The 26,378-nt window shown below is 38.1% G+C and overlaps 1 protein-coding gene across 6 annotated transcripts in view; it reads left to right on the top strand.

The window, feature by feature from the left end:
* Positions 1–26,378, top strand: part of tmtc3 (transmembrane O-mannosyltransferase targeting cadherins 3) — a 49,932-nt gene that overhangs the window by 6,469 nt on the left and 17,085 nt on the right. For 5 of the 6 annotated variants that reach the window (XR_006011907.1, XM_041997801.1, XM_041997803.1 and 2 more), the window contains exons 4-8: positions 1,752–1,851; positions 5,193–5,308; positions 6,780–6,952; positions 18,613–18,865; positions 25,161–25,309. Coding sequence is in view for 5 of the 6 variants with exons in the window: in XM_041997801.1 (XP_041853735.1) it covers positions 1,752–1,851; positions 5,193–5,308; positions 6,780–6,952; positions 18,613–18,865; positions 25,161–25,309 (791 nt within the window). In the remaining variant the exon portion in view is untranslated. The remainder of the gene's footprint in view (positions 1–1,751; positions 1,852–5,192; positions 5,309–6,779; positions 6,953–18,612; positions 18,866–25,160; positions 25,310–26,378) is intronic. The other variant, XM_041997804.1, reaches the window with a different exon arrangement.

Genomic DNA, 26,378 nt, shown 5'->3' with positions numbered 1-26,378 from the left:
CTGGGACATGCCCACCCGTTCTTCTTCTTTTTTTTTTTTCTTCGGGGTGGGGCATCAAAGACACTTACTGTCTCATTTCTGGCTGCAAGTATATTTATGTCCTGAACCAGAATGTGGAGTTTATCCACTAGATTGTCTGCTGAAAAAGCTGAATGTTAGTTAGCAAATGATTTAAAAAAAAAAGGAATTATGTAACAATAAACAGACGATGTATTAACAGTTAAGTTATTAAATCCTCTCTGTCATGCCAAGCTCAATATGGGATTATACCTTATCCAGGACATCCCCTTCTCTTTGTGGACTGTGTTTATGTAAGCCGCTCAATAAAACTAAAATGAGTGAAAACTGTTTTAATGTATATTTAGCAATAATTATCGCCGCTTTTGTTGTGTTGTTCCTGTCATTACTTTCTACCAGTTTTCTTGGAAGTTGCCGCTACCAAACTTTAAGCTTATTGGTTGTAATTTAAGCTTAGTTTCATTTGCCTTCCTTAGGCGCTTCTTTCCCAATTAAACCTAGTTATTCATCTTGTTCAGTACAGCTAAGCTGGAGACCAGACAAGCACTGACCAGAGCAGAATGACAAGGGAAACATTCTGCTTTGCGGGGGTGGAGTGCTACTGTTACACAGCTTGAAGCATTGCTCAAATCTTCCTCCTGGTGTCCTCTAATCTATGCAGAGTCTCTCAGACTTCTTGAATGGAAACAATTTGCCTCACAAATGAGCCCTTAGAATTAGTCCACCAAATGCCCTTCATGTTATCGCCGTCTGGAATCTCCTTCTGAACGGATCATTTGTTTTTGAGCAATGTTCCAAGCACTGAAGGTCCCTTCATGATAAGTGTGTACAAAGAGTCCCTGTGTATCCCCATGTCTTTCTGGTGATGCCTTTTTTTTTTCTTCTTGAATGGAGAATTTCTTTTCACTCAGTCTTTAAGTATCTCCAAAATACAAATTGTTTTAAAGTGTAAAATGGCTTTTGGGGGGGGGGGCAGACAGACACACAGAAGATAGGATTTGTGGTCCTTGGGCTCAGCTAATTTGTGCTAACTGTAGCCAGCCTGTCTACCATTTTGATGAATTGCCTTTGATGAGCTGACTTTATGCACTGGATGCAACTACATTATTTTTTACTTCCTCCACCAGTTTATAAATAGGTCAGTCTTGGAGCGAATCACATGATTGCTTTGAATCCTGATGTTAATCCCTTTTTGTGGAAAGCTACAACCCTCTTAATAAAATTCTTAAGGGCCACATACACCAGACACAATACTCTTGGAAAGCACTTTGTAGGACCATGTGTGGGACCTTGTGTGTGGTTTCAGGGTTTCCATTTCTAATAACGAAGGTCTTTCAGTTGGAATTGAGAGTTTTGTTTCTTCCACACGAGGGCAGTCATCATTTACATAAATGACAGTTGTTGCTGCTGTCAGAAAGGCTCTTTTAAAGATGTGGGGAGCATTTCCTGTTTGTTGACATGAGTTACCCGAGTACACTTGCTTTTACAGCTAGACCAAGGGTTCAGATCAGTGGGCTCTCGCTTTTCTCTATGTTCACAAATACTGTTATTCTGTGTAATAATGTAGATTGTGTTTATCTCCCACATATCAACAAATAGCATATTACAGTGTTTCTTTCAAGCAGACTTGTTTTCTCTGTTCTTTAACTGATGGACTCTTGTCCATTTAATATGTTTTATTTAAAAAGCTGTTATACAGAAGTGGTACTGATCACTGCAACTGTTTCCACCAGGTCACCGGTGTGGTTGGTAGAGCTGAACTTCTTTCTTCAATTTTCCTCCTGGCTGCATTCCTGGCGTACACAAAATCAACAAGCACAGACCAGTCCATCGGTAAGTCCAGTGCACTTCACCAGCGTCATAAGTTTTTGTGTTCCTTGCACCCGTCTGTTGAGCTATAAGTAGAAAAATATATGTGGGTCCCAAGGGTCTGTGTTTTTATTGTTTACTTTTGGTCAGAGTAGCAGCCATATTTAAGCTGCAAAGATAGGGGTTGTCAAGAAATCTTGAGAAATAACTTTAAAGTTCCTTAATAACAATAAAGAGGCAAAAAAAAGGATTTTATATAATGAAGTAAAAAACACCCTAATGTGTCCCAGACACCATTATCAGCATCCTATTACATGAATAAACTTCCTAAAACAAAATAGCTAAACAAATTTCACTCACCTGCACTTAATTTTAAGTTTAAACAGAAACTTTAATGAATCGGCTGGTGTCCAGTTTCCAACATGAAAAGGCTGACAGCTGGAAGTTTCAATACCTGTCTGACAAAACAAATAACAGACGTTCATTAAACACTTCAAAGCGATTGCACAATGTGTGTTTATTTCTGAGTCATCAGTTTGTGATGTTTTCAACAAGTGTCAGGGTCATAAAATTTGAGATGCACCAATCCACTTTTTTGGGAATTCTAATATCTGAAATTTGGATATCAGTTTACATAATTATGATTATTGTCATTATTGCTAATGTTGTTATTGTGTCAGGTTTCATTAGGTTTATAGTAAACTACACATCACTTCTTAATAAGAGATCAACAGAAACTAAATTAATCCAGTTTAAATGTTTTCCAAAATTATAAAACCTTCTAAAGTAAATCAAAGACAATATCTGCAGTTGCTTTATAATAATAATAAAAAATTAGCAGTAGTAACTGAGTTTTTAAAAAAAATTTAAGGTCCAAGAAAATGTGTTGCGCAACTTAACCCGTTAAGGCCTGACCCATGAAAAAAATGGTAAGAAATGTCCAATTTTTTAAATATGAGGTTTTTTTTTGGCCCTTTAACAAAATTTAACTGGGGGGTGGGGATCTACCATTTATTACCAAGTGATATATTAAATATAATATGGTTTTCTGCTTCTGGGAATCTATTAGGGGACAGAAGATGAGTATCAGATTGTGTTCAACAGGATTTTGAAGAAAGTTTATACCATAAATTAAAGCAAAATATCTCAGAAACTGTATGTGATAAATGTGTCACGTCGGCTCTTATGGGTTAAGAAAAGGAACCAGGATATATGTGAGCACTAGATAATTTGAGGACTCTGCAGACAGATTTGCTGCAGTATCGGCTCAGCGGGCTCGTTTCTGCTGAAGAGGACTTCTGATCATAGAAACTACTGTTTGGTCTACTGGAATGTCTTCATGGAGCCGATTTGCAAGAACTTTTAGTTCAGTTTGATGATCCTACAAACAGGACTGTGCTAGTTTTGCATGTTTAAAATGCTCCACAGTTTTGTGTGGAGTGAAAGCATCGCTAACGCTATGCTGTGAAATAAGTCTGTCACGCTCAGCAAGCTACAGCGTAGCTGTAAAACCCAAGCTGGAGATTCCTACGTCTTCCTTCACCTTCTTCATGTGAGGCACATTGTCCCGCAGGATTGCAGCATTTTAGCTAGCAGACTTTTCTAGAATCATTGACAGATAGAGGTTGATTTTTCATGAACTGATTCTGCGTCAGCATATTTTGTTTGGCTTAAACCTGCATAACATTTATTTTTAAAACACGGGACCACCAGAGGTCCCTCTGTGGATCAGTGAAGTGGATCGTGGAATTCTGCCCGATATCCTATCCGTCAATCACGTCAATATTGGAGCCTGATACTGAAATTGGATCAGACTGGCCCCAACCCTACAAACAATCATGATGGTGCATTCAGGGGTAAAGTTGCAGTATATGCAATAATGTTTCCTTGGCAGTAAAAAAAAAATCAAAGTAGCACCATTTGGTTTCAATTTAGCATGAAAGAATGATTTTAATAAGGCCTGCAAGGAGAAGAATATACAAACTGCAGTGATACATGGTGGTGATTGTGTTATGCTGTGGGCCTGCCATGCCACCAGTATTATTGTTATTGGAGGCATCTAATGTATCCGAGGCATCATAACAAATTCATTTAAGCAGACATCAGTCTCTTGCTTTTCAACCTGATCGCACCTAGTTTACAACTGAACTGTCATTTAAAGTTTTAAAGTTGCCTGAAAGTTTTCAGAGTTCAGGAATCAGTTCAGGAATTTACAACCGAGAGCTCGAACGCACAGCAGTGAATACGATCATTCACACCAGGAATGTCTGGGGGACTCGGTTGGATTGGAGTTCTGAAAAATATTGCACCTTAGTTTAGTTTGGTTTGCTTTGCTTTTACGCTGCAGTTTACTCAAGTGGACCAAACCACCTGGAAAACATCACGCAGTTACAACAGCTGCTTACTAGGGGCAGTTTTCTCAAAACGACTATTTACTGAAGAAGAAGAAAACCCGCCTCAACAATTGACAAGGACTGAAAACAGAAATCCTTTCCTTTCAGCCACCTTGTCCAGACAAATAAACAATGGAGCAAAAATAAATGTGCGCCATCTTGGTTTTTCTGTTTTTTACGGTGGTGGTCAAACATAATGCAGTTTTCACCAGCATCTGTCCAGCAGGAGAGGCAGCGAGATATCCAGCATGTTACTCTGTCACTTCCTCTCTTTGTTTCACTGGATGGTCCAATTGCTTTCACCCTTTTTTCTTTAGATTTAACCTGCTTTTTGCCTGTAAATGAACTCTGATTCATGTTCTGTATTGTTAGAGTTGTCTGTAACAGTAACTAAATGTCTTGTCTGTTCAAAACAGGTCTCTCTTGTAAAAGTGACTGTGTGTCTCAATGGGACTACCTGTATAAATAAAGGTTAAATAAAATAAAATATTGCAAGCAAACCACATCAGGATTTACTTGCAATTGCAAGTCCCCCGGTTTTCAAGCAGACCAGAGTTTGCTTCTTTGGTCCGCTACTCCAAATGAATTGTACTATCCATTGAAGCTGATCAGGGTCCATTTAAAGCAGACCAAACAATGTCAGTGTGAAAGCAAATTAAAAGATATTACCAGCAGAAAAGTGCAAGAAACATCTAAATTTAGATGATTCTGTTAAATGTAAAGAGGTTCTCATTTCTGTTTCCTGTGCGTACAAATAATACAAATTCAGGATGTAGAGGTTTTGTTCAAATGGCTGATTAATTACTACCTTTGGAGATATTGGACATAATTTGAAAGCCCTGATGAGAAGCTGCTTTTGATGTACTGCTTTGACAGAATGTCCGTCCTATGTGTATAATATGTATATATAATGACTGACTGTACATTATTGTGTGCAATTTTCCTACATCTTTGTTTTTCTCTCTTTTTAAGTTTGGGCTCCCATTGCACTCACTGTGGTTTTGGTGGCTGTCGCAACGCTGTGCAAGGAGCAAGGAATCACCGTGGTCGGCATCTGTTGTGTCTACGAGGTGTTTGTTGCACAAGGGGTACAGTTGTGAAACCTTTTTTATCATTCTCTGATGAACGTGACTTTTTAATCCATCTGTGTATTCTCCTTTGTTTTTTTTTTTAGTCCCTTATTTAGTCTGAAAGATCCCACTGAGATACCAGGTCTCTTCCTGCAGGAAGTTCTGGTTAAGATGGCAGCACAAAGCAATTTTAAACATTTAAGCATATAGAATCCATAAAAGTCACACACAGGCCAAAGTAAGGAAAAAAAAAAAGAGACATTTAGGTCTTGCCAAATATATTATAGTCATATTATGTAAAATGGCAATAGGTTTCCTTTAGGGGGCTCTGTATAAGACCTTTAAAGGTATTTAATAAAGGAAATGTGTCCAAGCCACTTGTGTTTTGCAGCTTATTTGGTGTCAAGGTAGCATGAGGAAGGAGTTTAATCAGTTCCGAGTGCACCTTGGTGAAGGATCGTGCTGGTGCGATGGAATGTAAAGCAAGAAATGTACATAGCTAGTTAACCTTTCAGTGTCTTGGCAACATGCATCTTTTTGTTGTCTGGCACACAGAGTACCATCATAAAGATTGTTAAGTGTGTGGAAGCCTACCATGTGTTTTTACAACACATATTGCGGCATGACATGGAGTGCAGTCTATTTTTAAGATAGGAAAATGATGCACTCATATAAATCAAATCCATGTACTGTGACAGAGAGGCTTGCACATTGTCCTTTCTGGCTACAAATACATTTTTCTTGAACAAGGAAAAACAACTGATGACCAAAATGCAAAGTTAAATCCGATCATATCATTACATTTAGTGTCATCACTGATTTATAATAGGAATGTTGTGTTAATAGATTTTCTTGGTACAATTGTCAGAGAAATAATCATAATTTTACAGTTGTCATGATTATTATACTTTAACGTCACAACACTAAATGTGTAAAATCACATGAACACTCCTGATATGTCTTTTAAGTTTCATTTATTTATATCTTTTGATGTCAACAAAATATTATAGCAACAAAACAAAGTAACTGAATCCCTTCTGCTCTGTAAACAATGAGTGAATTCTACATATTACCTCTGGATTTCTCTCTTAAGTTTTTTTTGTCTTGTTTTTTTTTTTCCACATTTATGTCATGTAATGGTCAGTCAATGCTTAACTTGTAACACTGTCAGTGTAAGCCCAACCGGAGTCGCGCACAATTAAAAATGACCCATTTAATTGTTGTAATATTAAATAAACATTGACGTCATTTAACCTACTGACTGAGCATTCACCTTCACTGTAGCCTACAAAGCTGGTTTTTATCTTGAAGGTGGTGAGACATATTTGATGTGTTTCCTAATGTTACTGCGGCTGTTTTATGACATGCTTCATATGCTCACTAAGGCAGGTTTGTTCTAAGTATGCCTTCAGAGATGGTCCTGACAAATGAGAACAGTAAAGAGTGTTGATCTGACCCTTTCTCTTCCTGTTTTTCCTTCCACTTGCAGTTTACCCTGCCCATGCTGCTGGACACTTTGCGCCAGGTCATGCAGGGTAAAGAAGGTTTCCCGTATGCTGTCCTGCAAACTCTGCTAAAGCTCATCGTCCTCGTCATCAGCACCCTTTTGCTCGTCATCATAAGGGTTCAAGTCATCCAGTCCCAGCTGCCTGTCTTCACCAGGTATTTTGAGGGTCACAGGGAAGCTGGAGCTTATCCCAGGCGAGATGCAGGTTACACCCTCGATGGGTTACCAGTCCATTGCAGGGCCAACACAGAGAAACAAACAACCACTCACACTCACTCCTAGAGAGAATCAAGAGTGACCATTTAATATATATATATATATATATATATATATATATATATATATATATATATATATATATATATATATATATATACACTGCAGATAATATATGTGGGTGAAAAATGAAATTTTACTTCATTGTGTTTTCATTGACTCTTTAAGGTGGGTCAGTTTTAGAAACAAACTTAGTTTCAGAAGACTGTTGTCTTCTATTCATATAGGAAATGTGTTTACAGATACTTAAGGACTCGCAGTGGAACACAGTAGAAGTCGTGATTCAAATGTAAATGGATTTCAGGATTATATAAATCCATTATACTAGTGTGGTTCATTATTTCAGATTGCATAATAGATTACATAATGTCTTTATTGGATTAAAGGTGAAAGTTTTCCTCGCTGCTTCTGATTTCTGCAGTTGATGTTGGATATGGCTAACAAGCTCTCATTTTTATGTCTTTTCATTTGAGAATGAATGAGATTTCCACTGGTATTCTAATTATTTATTCCAGCTTTAATTCAGTTGTCAATTGTTTAAAACTCACCATTTATCAGGAAATAAATGACCAATGCTAACCTAATAACAACTTTAAAAACATTCACTTTAATTACCTTACATGAGAAGGAATCCAATAAGTCACATTAATCATTATTAACTGGAGGAGATTCTGGCATTTTGTTTGTGTCCCTTGGATAAAATATTTAATTTAAGTAACTGACGGATTAGCAGCTGATGTTATGTCACACTCCCAACTCAGGGTAGACTTTTCCAGCCTCCTCATCTTTATTGACAGAATTCCAACTTTAAATCACCCTAGAGTTTCTGTGGAAACTTGGTCTTTTATACTCTGTCCATATGTAAATGTTTTACATCCTCACAAGGAAATCTGTCTTCTAATGAGCATTCTTTAAAGGGGCAATAAGCGGAATTTAATCTTTTCTATATTGGTGGAATAAAAAATGGCTATGTGAAGAACTAGAAGTGTAATTTCATCTGGCGTATAGCATGGCGTATAGCATGGCGTCACACACCGTCTCTCTGAGTTAATCTTCAGCCCTGTTTACCAGCCGGTCCAGCCGCGCGTTCATGTATGTTCATGTCTCGCTGCCTCCTCCCTTCTCTCGGAGCCCTCGGTCCTCCCTCCCTATTAAAGGCTTCAGCCAGCAAACAATAGCAGCGCATATTTTCGAAGCAAAATGGTGGAGAGCGGACCGAAACGTTGACCAGAAGACGACCAGGAACCGACATTACCTTTTGCAATGTACTTAGATCGACACGTCTGAAAAACCACCTCATTAAGTGTAAAACCTTTTGGCGATATTTGAGTTTTTTATTTTTTTTTATTTTAGGTGTTTCCATTACCAGTTTTTATTGCAGTATTTAGGTTTTGCACAATTCTAGGTGTAATGGAAACGTAGCTACTGATGAGAGTTTTGAGTCTTTTCATAGATTTGTCTCTGTTAGATAAGTCAGCTCTTCCAGATCCCAAATGTGTATTCCTTTAAAATTGCCCTGAGCTTCTGTTTTAGCTTGATTTAGCAACTCTAAATTTAGCCAAACGCTGCTGCTTTTTCAGTTGTAACTAATTTCTTCACTTTTTGCTCAATGTACTTGCGTTATATCCGGCCGCTCTGTGAGCCTTTGTACTAGGGCTGCAACAATTAGTCGACGTTGTCGACAATAGTCGACAATAAAAATAGTCGACAACGAATTTAGCTGTCGACTATTGTCGGCCAAAAAAAAACTACAGTGTGAAACATCGTCTTCTAATCCTGTCTCTGCTGAGAGTTGCACATGCGCAAAGAGAGGGAAAAAAAATACAGAGTGAGACATCGTCTTCATTTTTAATCTCTGCTGAGAGTTGCACATGTGCAGTAAAGTCCGCCAGGGGAAAAATGTGGTAGCGGACTAGGGAAGAAAACGGCGGCGGAAAACGTTAAAAGTCTGGGATAACTTCACGTTAAACTTACAAAATAAATTAAATACATGTGAGATTTGTAAAGCGGACCTTGTGTACCACGGAAGTACGTCTGCAATGCTCGAACATTTAAAGAGGAGGCATGTCAGACTTAACAACCTTATGCAAAATTTCAGCTGAAAGTGAAATAAGATCCATTTATAATTATCATGATACATAATCCGATTGGTCAACTAGTCGTTTTAATAGTCGGTGACTAATCGACTATCAGAATAGTCATTAGTTGCAGCCCTACTTTGTACCACTACACTGTCTTCGGATTGTCTGCCACTCTACCTTCTTTTACATAATGGCATGACCCCAGTCATCCTTGCATGTGATTGGCTGCGTGGTGTTCCTATCTAAATAATGTCCCACCCCTGCTTCCTGAGCAGCAGCGGCTGAAGATTCAGCTCTCCGATGGGAGTCGGCTCTTCTCATTCGCTTAAAAAGTCATCACTAATTCATCACCTGCTAAAGTGGCGAGTAAATCGTGAGTTATACCCTCCAAACTAAATATTAAGCCACATTTGCACATTTGGTGGGGGTTTTAATTCAGAGGCTTGCTGGTGACAGCAAATTCGATTTGTTGTAAATGTCTTTGGATTAGGCTTAGAAAAGAAAAAAAAAAAAAAACTAAAATTGGAACTTAAGTGGTTATAGAAATAATTCAGAGCGAGTAATTTAGCATTTAGTTGTAGATGAACTAGGTGACCCCAGAGAACACTACACCCAGTGTTCAAATGTTAATAGTTGTGCTGGCTTAGGTATTTATTGAGTCTAATCTATTTTAAAACTGTCTGCACAAGATTCAACTTAGAAATTTGAGCATGAAGATAAAATTCCTGGATGGCCTAATCCTCCAGCTGTAATCCTAAAGCTGTCTCCGGATTGTCTGCATGGATTTCTGTGTTCAAGCCATAACAATCCCACATATATTACTATCACCTCCCCAGTTGTGATTAGTGCCCACAGAGGTGATCCTGTAAAACAAGTTCGTACTGAGCCATACCAGAGCAGTTTAAATACCAACAGAAGTTTGAGGTTTCTAACTAAAACAACAAATGGAGACTGATCATGAGTTAAGGATGTGGGGATATCACAAGAAGCTATATAAACAAAATAGGTCCATTCTAACCCAGAATTAACTCCATCTTTAGTCACATTTTTAGGTCGATTGTTTCTATTTTTGCCACACTCTCCGTACGGGTTATAGATGTCAGATGCCTCAGTAGTTGTAGGGTTTTTAGATTAAAAACATATGTATGTATAGGGGCTCACCAGAAAGACAGTACCTGTGTCAGATATAAGAGGAAAAGATGTTAACAATAAAATGCATCAGTCTGTCACATTGAACATAAAAAATGTGGGGGCTTTTTCAACATCTCCTAAAAATTTAAATTGCTGTCTTGTTTTCCTTGCCCACATAGAAAGATAGTGCACTCAAATAAATTTAAATTAACCCAATAATCATAATACACTACCTAGCCCCAAAACAAGTTTCCATATCAGTTTAAATAAACAAGTGGAGCAACATTTGCCATCCCAAAAAGATCTTTAGTGGTTAATAATGTATGTTTTAGCTTTCAACAGTTTGTTTGACCCTAACTGACACACAGAGGTCCAAATAAACTCTTAAGTTGTCTTAACCAACTGTCTTAACCATGTTGTAAGACACTTCCTGTGTTTGTGGAAAAGAAGTTACTCTGTTTTCAGATGTCAAATTATTAGTATGCACTAAGCAAAACAAGAAAAAGAATAAAGACAAATACAAAACAAAGGTTATCCTCCAATGAGCATTGTTTATATGTTTCTTGAAGGAGGGAAACGAAGCACAACGCACAAGTACTAATGATTGCGCCCTCTCGAGACCAACCTTTCAACACGCTTTTAAAGACCAGTGAGACTGCTGCAGTTCAGGGAGGTCCTGCCCTCCCAAGGGTATGAAAGTCACTACAAAATCTCATTTTGTTTATCTGTACTGCACTTCACAGAGCTTTTTCCACAGTGAGGACCTGATCAGTGTTTACTCATTTGCTTCCCTCAGGGAACACTCCACTATTCTCTATTTCAGGACATCGGACTGTTAGTTAAACTAAACAAGTTCTCATCAGTTGTGCTGAATAGTGTTGGAAAAACCAATTAGAAAGCTAGACAAGCTAAACTGCTAAACATTCTTCATTAGCTGAAGAATCGTTGAGCGGTTGCAGCGGAAACATCACTACAAAACTGTGATCACCAGGTAACTGCATTTAAGGCTAAAAGTGAAACACTAGAGAAATGCACCACATCGCTAATGGCTAAGACTGAGGGCCGTCAATCGAGGAGCAGGCATGAGAACTTGTATGTGTTTGGATATCCCAGAGAACTCAGATTGCAACCTTCTTGATTGCCTTCTTTGCCGAGACCCTGGCGATGGATATTCCAGATGGCCCAGAGATGTTAAGGCAGATTTATATTCGTGCTGCATCTGCGCCACTGCCGTAGGCGCTGCGTAGCTCCCCAGAGGCCCGACACGCACCTTTTTCACACCTAACGTCCACCCCAGCTACGCAGACAATTACGCAGAAGTACTCCCTTATGATTGGTCAATTTGGGATTACGAATTTCTGGATTTCTGGATCTTCTCGCTGAATTTGTGTAGTAACCGCCATTTTTAAAAACAACAGCCAACGGATCAAGTTGATGAGAGACCGATCAAATTATTTCTTTGTTTTCTTCCACAAGCTAATAAAGACATTGAACCATACTGGATGCCATTGTTGTTTTAAAACAGAAAATACCTGTTGAACTGAAGTAAACCATCAAAATAACTCCAACCTGGTGAGTTTACCAGCCAATACCACCCCTGCTGCCACCTTCAGATTAGGAGGAGAAACTGCAACATGACACCAAAATGATGCATACCCACTGCGCTCGAGTGCAAGAGCACACTCACCATCGTCAGCTACGCCATAATCAACCACACGCAGACGCCACGTCATAATAAATCCACCTTTAGACCGGGCACATTATCTTGCTTCTCGGCCCAGCCTTAGTCTAAATGTACCACCTAGATCAAGGGTCGGCAACTACATTTGGCCTGAGGCCAAATTTTTTCTGACTAACTGAATGGCGGGCCAAAATTTTATATAACTACTACTAAAACATTATTCAAACATACAAGGGTGATGGTGAATCATCTTTGAGGAAGAATTCTGCTTGAAAGCAAATCGTGAATGAGGGTCTTAAATGTTGGTGAAATCAAATCAAAGAAAATCAACCGTATAGCTCACAGCAGCGTTTGATAGTGGAAGTAAAAACATTTCTACAACCACAACACAAAGATAACTCAAAGTTTTGGGACTAAACAGCTAAGTAGCCTCAAGAAAGCACTAATCAGTGTGAAAACTTGAAGATTGAACTTTGCAGCAGCAGAAAAGGGTCATGTTTTCTGATGATCCAGATTTACCCTGTTCCAGACTGAATCATGTCAAGGTAACAAGAGCAGCAAATGAAGTGCTGCACCCATGATGCCTAATATCTACTGTACAAGGCAGTGTAATGACCTGGGTGTTGCTTAAGGTGGTCAGGTCAGCAAGATTGTAGACTGTAGATCTGAATCTGAATGTTTGACAGTAGTTGGAAGTTTTGCTAAACAAACCAGGAATTGAATAGCCTTAGGCACATGCTCACCATTCCCCAGTCATTTCCCTATTAAGATGTCTACAACTGATGATCAAGACATAATGCTGGCAGCAGGTGTATAACCGCATGATCAGTGTACTTCCTCATTTTATTCATTCAGTCATTATCTATACCACATAAGAGTCATGGGGAAGCTGGAGCTTCCTCATTTTGCCTCGTTTCAAGACACTGAGTCATTCCAACTCATTGTATTAATTTGGTTAGGCATATTAGTGTATGTCAGATATACTAATTGTGAAATAAAAATCGTAGTTTGCAACCATGCAGAATGTTTGTCAGTACACGGTTTCCGATACACCGATTAAATTGATGGACCTAATTAATTTGTCTATTGAATTCGTCATGGCACCTCGGTTTCTAATACATTAAATGTGCGGGTCAGACTGTTAAAATATATATATATACAGTACAGACCAAAAGTTTGGACACACCTTCTCATTCAAAGAGTTTTCTTTATTTTCATGACTATGAACATTGTAGATTCACACTGAAGGCATCCAAACTATGAATTAACACATGTGGAAGTATAGTACATAACCAAAAAGTGTGAAACAACTGAAAATATGTCATATTCTAGGTTCTTCAAAGTAGCCACCTTTTGCTTTGATTACTGCTTTGCACACTCTTGGCATTCTCTTGATGAGCTTCAAGAGGTAGTCATCTGAAATGGTTTTCACTTCACAGGTGTGCCCTGTCAGGTTTAATAAGTGGGATTTCTTGCCTTATAAATGGGGTTGGGACCATCAGTTGCATTGTGGAGAAGTCAGGTGGATACACAGCTGATAGTCCTACTGAATAGACTGTTAGAATTTGTATTATGGCAAGAAAAAAGCAGCTAAGTAAAGAAAAACGAGTGGCCATCATTACTTTAAGAAATGAAGGTCAGTCAGTCCGAAAAATTGGGAAAACTTTGAAAGTGTCCCCAAGTGCAGTCTCAAAAACCATCAAACGCTACAAAGAAACTGGCTCACATGCGGACCGCCCCAGGAAAGGAAGACCAAGAGTCACCTCTGCTGCGGAGGATAAGTTCATCCGAGTCACCAGCCTCAGAAATCGCAGGTTAACAGCAGCTCAGATTAGAGACCAGGTCAATGCCACACAGAGTTCTAGCAGCAGACACATCTGTCGAACAACTGTTAAGAGGAGACTGTGTGAATCAGGCCTTCATGGTAGAATATCTGCTAGGAAACCACTGCTAAGGACAGGCAACAAGCAGAAGAGACTTGTTTGGGCTAAAGAACACAAGGAATGGACATTAGACCAGTGGAAATCTGTGCTTTGGTCTGATGAGTCCAAATTTGAGATTTTTGGTTCCAACCACCGTGTCTTTGTGCGACGCAGAAAAGGTGAACGGATGGTCTCTACATGCCTGGTTCCCACCGTGAAGCATGGAGGAGGAGGTGTGATGGTGTGGGGGTGCTTTGCTGGTGACACTGTTGGGGATTTATTCAGAATTGAAGGCATACTGAACCAGCATGGCTACCACAGCATCTTGCAGCGGCATGCTATTCCATCCGGTTTGCGTTTAGTTGGACCATCATTTATTTTTCAACAGGACAATGACCCCAAACACACCTCCAGGCTGTGTAAGGGCTATTTGACCAGGAAGGAGAGTGATGGGGTGCTGCGCCAGATGACCTGGCCTCCACAGTCACCAGACCTGAACCCAATCGAGATGGTTTGGGGTGAGCTGGACCGCAGAGTGAAGGCAAAAGGGCCAACAAGTGCTAAGCATCTCTGGGAACTCCTTCAAGACTGTTGGAAGAGCATTTCAGATGACTACCTCTTGAAGCTCATCAAGAGAATGCCAAGAGTGTGCAAAGCAGTAATCAAAGCAAAAGGTGGCTACTTTGAAGAACCTAGAATATGACATATTTTCAGTTGTTTCACACTTTTTGGTTATGTACTATACTTCCACATGTGTTAATTCATAGTTTGGATGCCTTCAGTGTGAATCTACAATGTTCATAGTCATGAAAATAAAGAAAACTCTTTGAATGAGAAGGTGTGTCCAAACTTTTGGTCTGTACTGTATATATATATATAGAGAGAGAGAGAGAGAGAGAGAGAGAACATCTAATCACTTGTTCCTCATTCAATTTCTGAGATTTCCTGAAAATGTCATCAAAATCCAGTCATAACTTTGAGTTATGTTGGTAAATACATAACCTCCACCTTGATGGTGGAATAATAAATATAAAGGAAAATGAGAAAGCGCTCTGCTTTCTCGTTTAAATTTAAAGTTAAATTAAGTGATCAGAGTGTTGTCCATTTATATTCATGTAACTCAGGGGTGTCAAACTCATTTTAGCTCAGGGGCCACATGGAGGAAAATCTATTCCCAAGTGGGACGGACCGGTAAAATCATGGTTTATATAACTTAAAAACAACCGCTTCAGATTGTTTTCTTTGTTTTAATACGATCAACATAAAACATAAAGCTAGAGCCTGAGGACAATGTGTTCACAATAGTACAAGCACAACATCACTATTAATCGTAAAACACCACAAGTTATTTGAAAATTCTGAGGACAAAGAACACACAATGCCTTAGTGATTCACAGAAGTAGATCACAGATCACAGAACTCTATCAGAGTGCCTCATTCAGCACTTTAAAGTAGGGCTGCATAGTCTATTTGACTCCTGATACCTGGCATCTTTTAGCTTTCACCAGCTTATCAATATCAGGCATCACATCCTGAGTGGCAGCCAGCTTCAGGATGTGTTTCAAGTTCTTGTGCGTGAGCCAAACATGCACCACAGATTTGCAGCAAGGGCTGCTAAGTTGGGGTAACCTGGCAAGATATTCTGATAAAAGGTGTCCAAGCCAGCTGCCCTTCAAATGCGAGTCACACTGCAAGTCTATTATTTCAAGTTGGATGCTGACGGGCAGATGAGAGGGATTCACCGTGAATGGCAAGCCAAAAATTTTGAAGTCTTTCTCCAGCTCACCAAAAATCTCAAAGTGTTGCTCAAACTCCTGTAACGGTCCCGTTATTTTATCTTTGAACCGCTTCATGTTTGCCACATGTTGGGTTGCACACACATTTTTCAGACAGGGGAAGTGAGCTGGATCACCACCGGCGAGTTGCGTCTCCCACAGTAACAGCTTCAACTTGAAAGAACATATGCTGTCATAATACTGCGTGGCAACTTTGTTGCGCTCTTGCAGCTGTTTGTTCAATGTATTCAGGTGCTCTGTAACATCCACCATAAATTCAAGGGACTGCATCCATTCTGCGGAATGAAGTTCTAAAACTGATTTGCCCTTTTTTTTATTTTATTATTTTTTTTTATTATTTATTTATTTCAAAGGGACAATGCATGAACATATAAATGTAAAAATGCCAGAATTAGCCTGAAGGCTACTTTATATCTGTAGTCCCTGGCAGGTCAAAGAGATAAAAACAAATGACATTACAACTTCTCATAATATACATATTCAAATCAAATTATCAATGACAATTCATAAGACATGGGAAAAACAACACAATAAAACACAATCATGACATACAACAGTAACATTTACATAAGAGCACAACATCAATGATCACAAATCTGGTTCCCCTTGAGCCGTCGTTTCAAATTAATTTTAAAAGTATTGAAAGTGGTAGAGACTCTTATTGCAGCTGGGATATTATTCCAGATTTCTGAACCCTTGACTGATAACACCTGCTAGCTGAAAGTAGTGCGTCTATAGGGTATTACACAATCACCTCTGGTAGAGGCTCTTGTTACCCTACCGCTAGTACTGGTTTTGACCATAATGAACTCACCCAAGGGTGGTGGAGCGAGTCCATTTAAAACCTTATAAACTGAGCAGGCTAGTTTAAAATTTCTAAAATTAGCAAAACTTAAAATACTATATTTCTGTAGTATGAGACAATGATGGACAGATAACGATTTTCTATCAAGTACTTTTAAAGCTTTTTTTAAAAAAGTGATTCAATTGTCTTTAAGGTTGTCGTACTTGTCAGTGACCAGTTATTCAATGTGAGAAAAAATCATGCTATGCAGAAACTTTTTGATATATGTTTTACATGTTTTTTAAAAGATAAAGTAGTGTCCTAGATAACTCCAACATAGTTAAATTCACGTAGACATTTGGAAAATAGCATGCAGACAGTTCTTTTTGGAATTTAGTAAGAGACTTGATTTGGTCAGCCACATATCTACACAGGTAATTGCTGATGTTAACTTCCGTGAGGTTTCTAAAACAGATTTTGCTTTAGTAAAGATAACAGCATCATCAGCATATAGCACAATATTAAGATTGCTACAAACATTTGGCAAATCATTAATATATAATGAAAGTAAAATAGAGTATGGAGCCTTGTGGTACTCCAACCTGACAATCAAGATATGGGGATTTGATACCGCTGACAGACACACAACACACTTCCATTAACTGTTGAATTTCTTCTCCTAAATCAAAGAAACGCCTCAGCATAGCACCTCGGCTTAACCATCTTACCTCAGTGTGGTATGGCAGGCCATAGATGTGGCCTTTCTCTCTGAGAAGGCTGTCAAACTGACGGTGATTCAGGCTTCTGGATCAGATGAAATTAACAGTTTGGATGACCACCTTCATGACGTTATCCATCTTTAATGACTTTCAACACGAAGCCTCTTGGTGTAAAATGCAGTGAAAAGTCCAAAAATCACATCCTCCATTTGCAGATTGCAGTTTCTCTCTGGACTTTGACACGATGTCTGCTTTTTTGGCCAATCACTGATGGTGCACCATCTGTAGCCAGGCTGACAGCGCGGGACCAGTATACTCCGACCCTGTCCAGCGCGCCGATTAGTGCCTTGAAAATATCAGCTTATGTTGTCATATCTGTCATCAGCACCAACTCCACAAACTCCTCGGTGACGGTCAATGTGTCATCAACTCCTGAATGAAAATGGCCAGTTGTGCTACATCTGTAATGTCCATGCTTTCAACAATTGCAACTAAAAACGCAATAAGTGACTTTACTTTTTGCTTCAGCTGGCTGTCCAAATCCACTGAAAGTTCAGAAATCCTGTCTGCCACTGTGTTTCTTGTCAGACTGACATTCTTTCAGCACTGCAACATGCTGTGAACACACCAAACATGCAGCTTTCCCGTTCACTTTCGTGAATAAATAGGAGGTTGACCATTTTTCTTGGAACACTCTGCACTCTGCGTCCACTTTTCTCTTTTTGACAGAGACATATTAGGGTAATGGGGGCAAAACAAAGTAGCTCATCCGGACTGGCTGCACTTGCTTGACCTACTTGCTCTGCCCCGGTATAAACAGTTTGCTTGCTTAACACAATTGCTATTGCGCCATCCAGTAGACACAATTGGAACAGCAGTTTCTTTGATTGAAAAATTACAGCTCATTTTTATACTTTACAAAATCATCTTGCGGGCCAGATTGGACCTGTTTGCGGGTTTGATCCGGCCTGCGGGCCATACGTTTGACACCCTGTAACTAAAATTGTATAATCTCAAAAATTTACGCAGTAACAGAGGCAATTTTCTGGCAGCATTTCTTCATGGCTGGTGACAGAAAAAGTACTATTACCACTCATTTTGGAAGAAGTGATGCAGTCAATAGTAATTTAGTACATATGGTTTTATGGTCTGTGTACATACATGTATTATTATTTTTTTTTTAATCTGGTTCAATTCTTCCTTTTTTCTCTTTCTTTTTTCTTGCATCCACAAACTTTTACTCTCCTGTATTTCTATTTAGAATTAGAACAGAATGTTTTATTTACACTAATTGTTTTTTCTAATCGGCCAATATATTTTTGATAGCAAAATTAATCCTTTAAATTTTGTCCTAGGTATGACAACTTCTCCCTGCTCTATGCATAGCTCGCCAAATTACATTTACTATTTTCTGTCCTCTTGTAGATTTGATAACCCGGCAGCAGTCAGTCCCACTCCCACCAGACAGCTGACTTTCAACTACCTGCTTCCTGTGAATGCATGGCTTCTGTTGAATCCTTCAGAACTGTGCTGCGACTGGACTATGGGTACCATCCCCCTGGTGGAGTCCCTTATAGACCTTCGTAACCTGGCCACACTGGTGTTCTACGTATTTCTGGGACTCCTTGCCCACCACAGCCTGCGCTACAGACACAGCTCTGCCAAGACTGTCATCATGGTGAGAGGAAGTTTGCTCAAATTATTTAAAAGCACTCAAACATTGGTCATCCCACTGCAGTACTAATCTTAGTTTTTCTTGGTGCAAATTAGAGGGTGCAGTATGTTTTTAAAGAAAGAAGTCCTACTTGGTCAAAGTGAAGTCTATTTCAGTGCAGGGGTCCAATTTAGTGGCTTAACACCCTCAGACTTGGGTATATCCCTTCACCATGATTCATTGGGATTCACTTGAATGTTTTCAGACATGCTGTTATATTACACACACAAGTCTAAAATCTCTTAAGTTTATTGAAAATCTTTCCCGTAATCCACTTTGAAATGCTGGTGCTTCTTAGCTCATCCCAACCTCTTGGGCTTGTTTTCCCCTCTGATAGTCTTCTTTTGTCGAGACAGATTCCATATCTGTATTGAGGTTGCTTTTGCATCTATCCTGATCAAAGTTTGATTTCAGTCGCCTGAAGGTGTGCTGGATCGTGCTTTACAGCTGATCTAGTTTAGCTGCAATTTAATAAAAAATAAGAAAAATTAACTTTTGCTTAAAATAATCTTGTTTTGACACTTTATGTTACCCATACTAGTAATGCTAGTACACAATGTTTTGTAGGAAACTTGAGGTGCATTCAAATCAGTCACAGACTGACTTAAACAGACCTTTGATTAGTAGATCAAATCTACCTGTGTGGCATCTGAAAAAACACTAATTGCAACAGATTAAATACCACCAACCTAGCCTATTATCTTATCTTATCTTATCTTAATTCTTGGTATCAAAGATTCAACAAGTTGTTGGAAATGTTCGTCGGAGAGTTTGGTCCCTATTGACATGACAGCATCACACAGTTGCCACACATCATTACACCACAAGCAGCAGCAGCATGAGTACAAGGCAAGATGGATCCATGCTTTCATGTTGTTTCCATCACATTCTGACCCTACTGCCTGAATGTAGCAGCTTAAATGGAGACTCATCAGACCAGGCAAGGTTTTTCCATCTCCTATTGTCCAGTTTTGGTAAGTCGGTATGAAATGAATCCTCAGTTTCCTGTTCTTAGCTGGCAGAAAAGTGTAGTTTTCTGCTGTAGTCAATCTGCTTCAAGTTTGGACATGTTGTGTGTTCAGAGATGGTATTCTGCAAACCTTGGTTGAATCCAGTGGTTATTTGACTTCCTGTTGCCTTTCTATAATCTCCAGCCAGTCTGACCATTCTCCTCTGACCTTTGACATCAACAAGGCATTTTAGTCCAGACAAATGCTGCTTGCTGGATATTTTCTCTTTTTCAGACCATTCTCTGTAAACCCTACAGATGGTTGTGTGTGAAAATCCCAGTATATCAGTACTTTCTGAAATGCTTAGACCAACAACCATGCCATGTTTAAAGTCACTTAAATCCCCTTTCTTCATCATTCTGATGCTGAGTTTGAACTTAAAGCATGTCACCGTGAGCATGTCTACTGTTACTTTTTTCCCACAATGAAATAGATTATTTTCAATCAGTCGTTTTATCGGTATGAATCAGTCACAAATGGAAGCAGGTGAAACTTGATTTAACATGTAGATTCCAATGTACTTTCCGGGTAACTGACTCAAATGACTCAAAAACCTGATTCGCTTTGGTGAGTGACTCATTCAAACTCGATTCAGTAAAAAGAATTGAGTTTACCATCATTATCATATTGGATTTATTTTGAAATATGTACATGCATGGTGACATCACTTCCTGTTGTCAACGGTGGTGCCTGCAGTCTTAGCATTGGCTGCTAATCTGAGCGGTAATAACGCTGAAAAATACTTTAGAGGTGAATGTAATGCACACTGGTGAATGAAAACATCGTAATTTGACATCATCTCTGCAAAAGAATGCTCATTTTGGACTCAGACAACACAGGAAAACAGCTGTGTGTGTTTATGCGAAGATATTATTTTTTTTTACAAGCCCTTCTCCCACTTAAAGCTTATCTATCCTGGGAACACTAAGTAAGGCTGCGCTCTACAGAGAAAAAATTTAAGATAAGGCACTATGGAGCCATGCCATTAGGGGCAGTAAACATGATGAATATTTTGAATTCTATATATACAATATAATTCTATTGTAAATTTTAAAAGTCGATCAAATGTTACTGCTAAGCATAGAGCATTGCTGTGGCTCATTATTAACCCGACCACAGTATTAATGGGAAACTGAGTTATTTCTATCTTTTTCTATTAATGTATAATATGTGCATCTGGCCTGTACAAGCCTTTGTTGTACATTTATATGTACATTCTTCAGACATAATGGAATAGTATTTTCCTATTTGTTTTCTCAGTATTTGTTTTAAATCATGACATTTTATGCTGTGTACCAAGTAAACTTTTATAAACCAACAGTTTTTCTTTTTTGGTACTGTGTCAAGAGTGGGTGTAGAGACACAGTAACTCACAGAACTCAGTAATTGCTAATAAAGAGTTCGATAAAAAGTTAAAGAACTCCTGATGTTGTTCTTTTACGCAACATGCCATTTGAGGACAAGAAACTTTGTAAAAGTGGTTCTTTGTATTCAACATCCTCTGCTGAATAGAGACTGCAGACAATCCTACTTTATCCTGCTAAATTTAAGCTAAAACCCACCATTGTTTGCCACATACTAATTGTATTACCCTACTGGATACTGTTGTTTTGCATACCCATCTATAGATGCTCTGATTTTATGTCATGGGATTATACCAGTGATGCTTTCTATGTGACGTGGTTGCATTAGTAAACGAGACCAAAACAAAAATAAAAGGCATAATATGAAAAAGAAAGCGAATAAATTGCCCATGATATATGACCAATAAAAACATGGGTTCTTGTTTAAGTTTGAAAGGAAAACATGGGTGCCAATGGTTTACCGATGGATACCGAAACAAATAGCATCTGTTGCGCAAAGGCAGTTCGGGCTTTTAGTCAGTTAACTTCCTAGAAAGGGCAACACAAATAAACAAAAAATACACTCAATTATGAGCTTTGTTTACTCTGGTTGCTAAGATTATTTTGTTGCATAACAATATACCACATCAACCCACTTAGCATCGTTACCAGGCTGTCTCACATGGAGCATGAGACTATTAAATAGCTTTAGATTACAGCTGCCTACTGAGAAACCCTGCTATGCAGGGCATTTTTCCACTTGCCGTAGTTGTTGTTTTTGCTTTAAAATTGCACTGCTATGTGTTTCTTTAGTTGGGGAAAACATCCATGTTTGTGGAGAAAAAGATTAATTCTTAGAATTTTTTTGTCTTGTGTAGCACGCATGCCAAAACTGAAAGATTCCCCGGTGATTGTCAAACAGGAGAAAGAAAAATGAAGATAAAACGTCTCTACTACTATTATTAATAACAGTTGTTAATTAATGAAGAACCTGAAAGGTTTACTCATAACCTAAGATTATCGTGGTACATAAAGCTATTTTTTCTACTAGCAGGGATCTTATACTCTACTTATGCACCAGTTATACTCACACTGAGATTATCAGTCAGTTTCTTAGAAAAACCTATTAACACTGATGAATGATAAATTTCCATTTACTTTTTCTATCCTCTTTTCAATTTAGTAAACTCTTATACCCCTGCATAACAGAATAAGGAATAAAATTTCTACTTTTTAATGCCTCTTCTACATCCCGGTTTAATGTTCTTAATCTTCTTTCAAGCACGTTGAAATAATCTTGTGCATGACATGTACTATACAAATAAATCGGCCTTACTATTTTATAAGCAAACACTTATTTGTGAACATGGGATACTCAAAATCTGACTTTCTTATGCTTCACAAAACTTTTTTTTTGTTATTGTGGTTTTAGTTTCTCAAGTGAGAAGAAATAAAACCTCTACAACAAATATGTGTTCAAAATGTCACTTAACTTTGATGCTTCCCAGCAGTTTCACCTGAAAATGTTTTTACTTCTACACAGCCCATCAGACATAATTTTTTAGTGATCTTTTGCTCATATTTTTTTATTTAATCTTTTTTTTAAAGTGCATTGTTTTGCTGTTTTAGGAACCTACTAACATTGTCAACCCTTTTTTGTGATTGACAGATCAGATATTGGACTAAATTCCCCAGTCCACCTCACCGATCCACAGAGGGACCTTTTGTGGTTCTTTGTTTACAAATTATAATTATTATGCAGGTGTAATCAAAAAAAAAAAAAAAAAAAAGTTTTGACACACAAACAGTTAATGAAATATTTCCAATCGAACTCGTGTTTATATAAATAATTTTGTGCTTGGCAAGGATTTAAATCTTTAATCGTGATTAATTATATTATGTGCAAAATGTCCTTTTCCTTTAAAAGAAGGCCTCCAGCTTTATGAGAAAAATACAGTAAATTTTGGTTTAGAAACACTAACAAATAAACAGATTTAGCAGCAGTTTTCTTTTTAAAGAGCAGCAGTTAAAATATTTATTAATATATATAAAATAAAATATTCATGACAAAGAAGGATGAAATGTTCAGGATTTACTAATTAAAAGGTAAAAAGTCAGCAGGATGAATTTAAAGCTGTGAAGCTGCTTTCTTCTAAACACAGAAGGAACAATATGTGATGAATATCAGCATCAGGTGAACAGACAGAAAGCAGGATTAGAATCTCACAGCTTCTAGATGGTGAGGAGAGAGAAATATTCACAATATGCACAAAAACTTCCATCCATGCACCTTCAGTGCAAATTTCTGGCCTATAAATTCTCTAACTTTGCATTCTTAGCTTGACTGTTTAGCTTCACCTCTGCACCTGCACCCTCAGGTACTGGGAGTTAAGGGGTTTAATGGGTCTAACGTCAGGTCCGTAAATGTAACAGTAAACATGTGGTATCCACAGAAAGTCCAGAATTTCATCTAACAGCTCAGTAAAACCATTTCTATCACCACCAAACAGTGAAGACAACAAACAATTAAAAGGCCAGGTGCACAAAGTCCGAAAAGTATTTAAGCACAAATTATGGCTCCCCATGTTCACCCGACGGCATGAACACGGACAAACGGCTCCTTTACTGAAAGCTCCCATCTCACCGATTGCAAAACTGTTTCATCTCACTATGACCAAGATTTACCAAACCAGAGGCAAAAGAAGGCCCAATTTATTCTTCATGTTTGTAAAACATAGTTATAAAATGTCTTACCTTTGCTGTCTTGCCTCAAAACTTATATCCACCAGGATAAAACCGCATTTAATAAAAAAAAAAAAAAAAAAAACATTTCTCATTGTCTTTTGGGAGCTCTTTCCCAGTTTCCCACAATTTTCTGCCCATTTGCTTAGTTTTTGACTTTATTTTTATTCTCTTATGAGCTAAATCTCCTTTATATGGCTCCACATGCGTTACAGCTGCCATATTTACACAAACTACTGTGTGTGTGAAATGATAGCTCTTGAGTTTTAAAACTACAATACCAGCTTTGTTTGATAGGTCTTCGAGCACCGTTTGGAATAAGTAACACTTTAAAAAGCACAAAGAAGATGACAGTACACATGTACACAATTCTGAAGTATTTACCTGTAGAGCTGTCATCATTGTACCTGATGCCACTGGATCCACTTGCAGATGAAAACATGTTTTTTTTTTTGTTTTTTTTTTCCCCCTGAAAGAATTTTGACAACTCTCCATTCACAACTGTGCTTGGCATTTGAAGTCATTGTTATGTTCATCTTTATTACTGGATGTCAGTAAGTTTTAGTATACCCTTTTAAAGAAAATAATTCCTTTCTTCTTTTCCACTGCAGAAACTAGAGGCTAAGCAGAGTCCCAGAGGGAAAAAAATTTAAAGACAAACACATAAATGGACAGTGTTGTCCAAACATTTCTGATCGATCATGTATTGTCAACATTTCATTTAAAATTTTCCATCTCAGACATCTCACTTTTAAATACTAAAAATTAATTATGCTCCTTTTCATTTACCAAAAAACTGGAACTCACCATGTGAGTGAGAGAGAGAGAGAGAAGCCCGAATTCCAGCATTTAAAACGTAATAATTTCTGATTGTTTCACGGTGGTACACAAACCGGTAAAACATGAACAGAGTTTGAGTGAGTATAGCAGAAGCAAAGACAAAAAGTAAACAAGCTCTGTTGGTTGAAACACATCTATTTAACCCTTGCAGCAATTTTAGCTGGTCTTGTATGTAGATGCTTATTAGAATTTCTCTTTTGTGAAGACCAAATTTCCATTATTATTATTGTTGTTGTTGTTAATATTCTTTGTTTGATAAACATCTTGAATCAAGATTTCTGCACTAATCTTTTTTTTGTTTTGTTTTGTTTTTTTCTTCCTCAGGCTTTGTCTTTGATCGTACTGCCTTTTATTCCAGCGTCCAACCTCTTCTTCCCTGTGGGTTTTGTTGTGGCAGAGAGAGTACTTTATGTTCCCAGTATGGGATTTTGTGTTCTTGTAGCACATGGATTCAAGCTTGTTTCGCATAAAGGGTGAGTTTTTGTCAATAAAACATGTCATCTTTCTTTTAAATGAATCAATGAAAAGACTTTACTCACATCCCTCTTTCCCTAGAAAACCTGAACAATGGAAGACACATTCTGTAAATACAGTCCTTTCTCCCATTACTAGAAGCAAAGCGATTACCCACTGCTACCACACATTCTAAATTTTTTTCTTTATAGCACTCTGGGACAACCAGAAATCATCCGACAAGCCTAAAGGTTGTGGTGGGCCACAATCCCTTTCTAGCTCAACTTTCTGAGGAAACTAAATCTTTTAACTGTATACTCTTTTCATATGAGAAGCTCTCTACTAAGGCTGGGCGATATGGCCTAAAACTAATATCGCAATATTTTTAGCTTTATTGTGATACACAATATATATGTCAATATTTTAAAATCTCCTCTAAAAATATAAATGTTGAATTTATTAATAATGATAGGTAAGGCAAGTTTATTTGTTGTAACACATTTCATGTTAACATGTGTCATGTTGAAGACAATTCAAAGTGCTTTACATGAAACATTAAAAGCATTACAGTGGGTTGCAGGAAGCAATTCAAAACGTACATTAAAAACAAACTTTACAAAGAAATAAAAAAAAAAAATTAAATGAACTAATAAAAAGCTAAAATAAAATAAATAAAATGCGAGAAATAAAAGTTGATAAAAGGAAGCAAATATAAATGTTTTTAAACCTGACTCAAAACTGCTGAGAGCTTCAGCAGACCTGCAGTTTTCTGGGAGTTTGTTCCACATGTGAGCATAAAAGCTGAACGTTGCCTCTCCACATTTCTGTTCCCAAAGTCGGAACTAAAGTAGATTTGACCCTGATGACTTGAGAGATCTGGTTGGTTCATAACAAACCAGAAGATCCTGGATGTAACTTGACCCTAATCCATTCAGTGCTTTGTAAACTAACAGCAGGGTTTCACTTCTTTGACAGACAGGAAGCCAGTGTAAAGATCTGAGGACTGGACTTATATGATCTACTTTCTTGGTCTTAGTGAGGACTTGAGCAGCAATGTTCTGGACTAACTGCCACTGTGTGACGCAACCT

This window comes from Melanotaenia boesemani, chromosome 10, assembly GCF_017639745.1.
Source record: "Melanotaenia boesemani isolate fMelBoe1 chromosome 10, fMelBoe1.pri, whole genome shotgun sequence".
Lineage (NCBI taxonomy): Eukaryota > Metazoa > Chordata > Actinopteri > Atheriniformes > Melanotaeniidae > Melanotaenia > Melanotaenia boesemani.
This window is presented reverse-complemented; position numbering and strand designations above follow the sequence as displayed.